We start from the raw sequence: 6,839 nt of genomic DNA, 5'->3' as shown, positions 1-6,839 counted from the left end.
TGTGCCAGTGTGTGCATGACAGTGTGTGCCACTGTGCTGCTGCATGAGCCAATGTGATTCTCAAGCAGCAATAAGAGAAACTTACAATAAAGAATTGGAATTACACATAGTGCTCAAAATCCATTCCACAGCTTGAAAGGACACAGTGTTAAGACTTACAACCCACGTCCTAATTTTAAAGAGAAGTGTGGGATGAGTACACTGCTGATTCAGAGCCTTTTTATGAATGGCAGAGACAGGGAAGCGGGTAATAAAAGTTATGTCCGAAGACTGATTTGCCTCTTCAAACTTCGAGGTTAATGAAGCTTCTGAGTGACTTTCGCACCACATGCAACAATGCTCTCTGCCCAGTGAAGTTTTGGCAGAGCCCAGGGATGCAAGAAGCTTGCAAAAGGTGAGATCTCACAACCTTCCAATATCCACAGCTGTGCACAGCTGAGCAAGAAAGAAATGAAACACAGAACACACACAGTCTGCAGATGCATCCTTGCAGCACAAAACATCTTCCCACCCCCTCTCAGGCAGAAATGTCTCAGCACACCTGTATGCCCCTGCATGCAACAGCCATCCTCAGCTGCACTTAAGTGCCCACTCAGTGCCCACCACTGCCACCAACCATCCAACAAGATGAGCAGGTGTGCCAGGATTGTTTCCCAGCCTTTGCGAACTTTTCTGCATTGACTTTTCACATCAGCCCCTCCCCCCCCACACACAGGTAAGAAACAGAATAAAAAACGCCTTTGGTCATTACCACAGCTCACATTACACACTCCCTTCCCCAGAAAACAAGGAATAATCCAAGTGCCAGAGACTCAAAATGACATCTTTCTGTTCCAAGCTGTTCTACTTGGCCTGTGTGTGTGGCCATAGCTGGCTCTGCCCGCCTGCCTGGGTCCAAGGGCTTCCAGTCATTCCCCACCCCCACTCCGCCCCACCCCCACCTCACCCCCAAGGCTTCTTTTCTCCAAAATCTTAAGTCACATGAAGCTGCAACTCCTCTGAAGCAAAGACAATCGCATCTAAATAGCCACCTTACAAGTCACAAGTTTGAGGCTGGAAGGTGTCCCTCCCTGCTACACAGCACACTGCAGAACCGACAGGAGATCTTTGGGTGGTTTCTGGTGGTCAATTTCAGGAAATACACGTGTTTCTCAGCTCTGAGCTCCGGTTCCAAATCAATACATGTTTTAGTGACTTAATTTTTACCCCCAGGCTGGCAATAACGCTAAGCTAATAATTAACCTTAAACATACCATCACTTCTGCTGAAAACATTTTCTTCACACAGCCCTGAATTACTTTCAGTTGGGCTAAACAAAACAGACAAGCTGTAATAAAAGGTCTCTGAGAAATGTGATCCCTTTCATTGGTCACCCAGGAGATTTTCCTTTTAAATCTGCTGTTTCTTGGCGGCGGAGAGGGGGCTGGGGGAGGAAGGGAAGGGAGGAGAGCACCCAAAAGACGACGCCACCCAGAGCACAATTATTTTCGTAAGAAAGTTGCCCAAGATAACTCTTCAGGGTTTCCCAGGTTGAGAAATTCGTGCAGACGAGTAGGGAGGGACACAGCTAGCGTCCAAGATTAGTATCTGCAGAGGTTTCCCCAATGTTGATTTTTTTAAGGCGTCCTTTTTAATTATACTGCAAGGGCTCTGATTTCCACCTCTTTGGCTGCTGGCTGTAGGAGGGGAGTGGAGAGCAACGCGCCAGGGCTGCGGCAGCCGCTCGGGCCAACTTCGGCGCTGGGGGGTGGGCAGCCCACTCCCCACCGGCTCCCACCCGCCGAGCCCTGGCGCGCACACCCGCGCCGAGCCTGCGGTCCGCGCCCCGGCCGGGACTCACCGCTGTCCAGCCGCGCGATCTGGGGCAACCGGTAAGTGCTGACCAGCAGGTCGAGCGGCACGGCCACCGAGCTCCACTTCACATCCTTGAGGCTGCAGCCCAGCGAGGGCGCCGGGTCCATCGCTCCCCAGTCGCCGGCACCACCCGCGCCTCGGCGCTCGCGCTCGCGGTCTGGGGCGCGCGGGAGGCGCCGGGCAGCTCCCGCCGCGGGCAGCCGGGGGGGCGCGGCGGCTCAGGCGGCCCGCAGGGAAGGGGCCGGAGCCCGGCTCAGCTGCTGCTGCTGCTGCTGCTGCTGCTGCTGCTGCTGGGCATGGCTGGGGCGCCCCGCGTGCCCTCAAGCCCGGCGAGGACTCGGAGCAGCCCCGCGGCGGCGGCCCGGGTGGCTGCGGCGGCTCCCGCTCCGCCTCCAACTCCGGCCCCGGCTCTGCAGCTGCGGCGGCCGCCCGCTCGCCTCCTCCTCCTCTCACCCCTCCTTCCCTCCGCCTCGAGCGTGTGAGGAGGAGCCGCGGGTCTGAGGAACGCCATAGCAGCGCTCCCAGCACTGACTAATCAACAAGGTGCGAGCAACGCCTGCGCAGCGCCGGGAGACACCGCCCCCGCCCCCGCCTCCCCGGCGCCGCCCGCTCCGCCCCCCGCGCGCCCTCCGCCTCTCCGCGGCCGGGCGCGCTCGGCTCGGCTCGGCGTCGGCTCTCCGGCTGCGGTCGCCGGCGCCTGCGGCTCCGCGCTCTCCGCAAGCTTTAGCTCTCGCTCCCCCGTCCGACCGCTCAGGCTCCCTGCAGCCTCGCCGGGCGCCGCTGCGCGCACCAACCCTTCCCAGCCCCGGGCCCTTCTTGCCGCCCCAAGGTTGCCGAGCGAGCGCTGGGATCTTGCTCTTGAGTCGTGGTGCCCGGGGCCCTCTCGCTCCCACCCTGGCTATACGTGGCTAATACGACCCGTTTTCCCCACCCCCGAACTCTTGAGGCTGCCCGGTTGCCCGGACTTCTCGGAGATAGCCTAGAGAGTCCGCAGACCCACGAGCTTGGAAAGACGCGCGTGGGCCACTCCTCGGCGTCTACTCCCCCCTAATCCTGCAACCCCAAAATGGGCTGAAAGTTACTCTCACCAGCAGGATGGCAGAGGCCGAAGCACCGAGAAGTAGCCAGACGGTGCGTGGCCGGTACCTGCATACACAAAGGTAACCATTTCTTTTAGCACCTGCGTTGTAAGCGCGAACTGCTGGAGCTGAGGTCCCCAACAGCAGTAGGCAGTTAAGGACAAGGTTACTGGGAGCCCGCTGGGGCCAGCTGTCTTCACATGCGTTTTCCTACTCAGTCTTGCAGGTTGGAGTAATTCCCTTCTGTCTACACATTATCTATACATTAGATAATTTCTCAGGATTACACAGTCCACAAAAGGCCATGCCAGGACTCGGGCCCCCGGTATTCTTTCCATGGTAAATATGTTTTCCTCAATATTTTTGCATGGCCTGCGCGCTGCATGCAGAAAGAGCTCAGAATCTGAAGTTGACGGTGGGATTCCTGTTTCTCCAAGCACACCTGATATTGGGGTGCTAACCAGTATTTAAAAACAAAACAAAACAAAAAGCACGATGTTAAGGGAACTGCGGTGAAAAACTTGTATGTCAACTCTGTGTCGTGCACACGGTGTGCAATGCATGATAAGGCAGAACAAGCACCTGCTTGCTGCACTTGCCCAGTGGCCTTCAGCACGTCCCACTCAGGTGGCAGCGCTTAAAAGATCTGTGTCGATGGGTGAATCAGTCCATTCACGTTTGCAGAAAATCACAGAGATTCTTCTGCACCCACCCCCACCCCCCCACCCCCGTCCTCTCCCTTGAAAGCATTGGCGATGGTTTTCCCAAAATTCTTCTGCTAAAAATTTGACCTTTGTGTCATTCACGTTAATTTGTGGAAAAGTCTTGAAAAAAGGGGGGTGGGTGGGAATTATTTTAATCCTGTATTTTTTTTTTTATCAGAATCGAAAGTCCATCAAGTTCCAAGATATGCTGATGTGAAGAAGAATGTTTCAAAACCATAAAGAGCTAAGTGCCAGCTATTTTTTTTTCTAAATAATCCTTTCTGGAAATAATACTCAAATTCCCAAAATGAAATCTAAGGAAACGGCTGAGATTGGGAAGGGTCGGGGCCTTTGAGCCAGTAAGTTAGTCCTCAATCTTTATATAGTAGGTTGATTTAAAAAATAACTTTCTGCTGCTGCTACATCCTCCTTAAAAGCTTCAGGGAACATGAAAAGTAATTCCCTCTCACAGAAGGACTGGTGACTTATGACCTAAGGACAAGATAAAAAGTAAGAAGATTAATGTAATCAACTTTGTTTAAATCAATAAAGGGCTTACATTAGGTTTGCTCTTATTGCTGACCTTGCAGAAAAGGTTTCATTTCCATGTAGAGTATTAAAGGGAAGAAACATAATGAGGGGGTGGTGCTGCGGTGTAGTGGGTAAAGCCACTGCCTACAGTGCCAGCATCCCATAGGGCACAGCTCTGGCCATTGTGGCCAATTGGGGAGTGAACCAGCAGAGGGAAGACCTCTCTCTCTCTCTCTCTCTCTGCCTCTCTTTCGCTCTGTGTGTAACTCTTTCAAATAAATAAATAAATCTAAAAAGAAGGGGGGGGGGGACATAATGAGCAGCAAGCTGTCAGTAAGTCGCATCCTAAAGGAAATTGTACGGAAAAAGCTTAAGGACGGAGAGAGTTTGGGTTAACTAAAAAACACAGCTGAGAGGGGTCGTCTTTCACTCTCGCTGAACTTACTTTCAGACACATGTTTATTCAGGTTGTTGGATCAAGGCAAACCATTTATATAGAAGCATCTCCATTGGGTACAGGAGCCAAACTTAAGGGTTTTGCAGGAAAAGTTTTCCATTGATGCTCTGGTCTATATTTGTTGCTGTTGAACACCTTTAGAAACTAGGATTTGTGGACAGCTAATATTGGGTGTCATATTAGGGTGATTAAAAATACCAATTCCAGGGACTGGCATTGTGTCGCCAGCATCCTCTATGGGACTGATTCCTGTCCCGGCTGTTCCGCTTCCCATCCAGCTCCCTGCTGATGAGCCTCGGATAAGCAGTGGAAGATGGCTTATGTGGGAGACCCAAAAGAAGCTCCTGGCTCTGGACTTCTGGCTTCAGCCTGGCCCAACCCTGGCTGTTGCGACCATTTTGGGAGTGAACCAGCAGATGGAAGATCTGTTTCTCTTTCTAACTCCTCCTTTCAAATAAATAAATCTTTAAAAATATATATAAATTCCAGAGCCAGATAGCTTGGGGTTTCATTAGTGGCCCTGCTTCTGTTTAGGATCTTAGGAAGCTTGCTGTTTCCTCTTCTGGAAAATGAGAATAATAACAGTACTCATCTCACAGGGTTGATAGGAGAATGTGATTGATATATGTTGAGCATGTAGAACTATGTCTGTTACATTAGAAGTGCTATGGAAAGACTTGCTGTCATTATGCAAAGAACTATTGGCTTTGAAGAGACAAACTGAGACAAAAGAAGAAATGAATGTTAGGTACAAGGACATGATCAGATTTTGGAAAAATGGTTGTCTTGGCACAGGAGTAGAGGAACGTTTCTCAAGTAGGAAATGTGGCTGCAGGACTTCCTGCCTCACATCTAGAGTCTGTGGGGTTAGCTCATTTCACAGTGAACCACCCTGTCCTCAGCAATCCTGGCAGTTGTCATGATTTCTGAAGAGTCTCAGGCTATTAATAAACTTAGAGGTGAATCGGTCATGTAATATTGAAGGACTCCTATAACAGACACCAGCGTCCTAGCTGTGAATCTATTGTTTATACATAACTTGTTCATGCTCTGCAGTATCAGCTTGGCAAGATAAAAATAATACATGTTGCTTTTCTTGACATCAGAGTGTGCCTGGTCACCTAAAACTCCAGCGGTCAAATGGGATAACAGAGTTCACAGCCCTAATGGCTTTCTTGGGCCTCCAAGTTCTTTTTCCTTTGAATTAATTTCCATGCTAAAATTAACATACAATCTGCTCCCTCACGGAAGCCTTGTACAGTGTCTGTATTCTCATTGTCTGTGGAATAAAGTACAATGCTCTTTGTGTGGCATAAAAGGTGCTGCCCATATGTGGTTAGGTCTGCCTCCCCAACCTCATTTCTGTAGACTATCTTGCGACATCCTCTGATCCAGTGGAACTACTTTCTTGTGCTGACCCAAACGTGCGAAGCTGCTACATGCTGTTGCAGGGGTTCTTTCACCTTTACTTTTTCTCTTCTTGTGAAACTTTTATTCCAGCTTCAGTTTCTTGCATTCCACAAAATTCTCTATCTCTTCCTCAAGGAGATCCCTTGTTCCAGTTAACCAGTGCACCTGGCCATATCATCTTTTAATGATGCTAATTGTGTTATGATTTATGACCTGTTTTATGTAAGCTTTCCCTAATTGTGTTCACCTCTGTTTCTCCAGCTCCTGTACCATGCCTGGTACATGGAAAGTGCTCAATTAACGTTTCTTGAATTGAGCAATCAATGGACTGAGTCATTCTCTCACTCTATATTACTTCGTAGGTCACTGCATCTCTTGATTACAAACAATTAGTATTCATCAAGTCTAGCAATTTTTGAGATTTTTTTTAAAGATTTACTGCTATATGATAGTATTTCCCATCAAATTGGTCCCTGATTCTTTTCATTCTTCTGAAAATTTATATTTCATTGAAATTAAGATCTGCACTGTTGTCACTAAACTAGAGAATATGCTTCTAGGCTAGCTAATCTTTGCAATCCTTAATAAAATGGTTAGCATTTTTCTCACTGCTTGTTAGTTTATTTGCGCTCTCTCTTGCTAAGACTTGACCCATCAGAAGGGCTTGATTTATTATTTTGCATCTCTATCTAGCACTTGGCATGCAGTAGACTGTGTGTGTGTGTGTGTGTGTGTATTTGTGTATGTGGTAAATGGATTGTATATCCATATGGTGACTGGATAGACAACTATATATTTAGTGAA

General features: G+C 49.3%; 1 protein-coding gene across 2 annotated transcripts in view; it reads right to left on the bottom strand.

Annotated features, from left to right (window-relative positions):
* The window catches only part of GAREM1 (GRB2 associated regulator of MAPK1 subtype 1), a 246,699-nt gene extending 244,333 nt beyond the window's left edge, over positions 1–2,366 (bottom strand). Inside the window, exon 1 of one of the 2 annotated variants that reach the window (XM_008261187.5) lies at positions 1,841–2,366. In XM_008261187.5, coding sequence (XP_008259409.1) covers positions 1,841–1,961 — 121 coding nt within the window. In that variant the 5' untranslated portion in view covers positions 1,962–2,366. The remainder of the gene's footprint in view (positions 1–1,840) is intronic. The other variant, XM_002713492.6, reaches the window with a different exon arrangement.
* Positions 2,367–6,839: the final 4,473 nt, after the last annotated feature.

This window comes from Oryctolagus cuniculus, chromosome 10, assembly GCF_051225735.1.
Source record: "Oryctolagus cuniculus isolate XC-2025 breed Fujian yellow rabbit chromosome 10, ASM5122573v1, whole genome shotgun sequence".
Classification (NCBI taxonomy): Eukaryota; Metazoa; Chordata; class Mammalia; order Lagomorpha; family Leporidae; genus Oryctolagus; species Oryctolagus cuniculus.
Note: the sequence above shows the minus strand (reverse complement) of the source record. Positions and strands in the feature narration are given on the sequence as shown.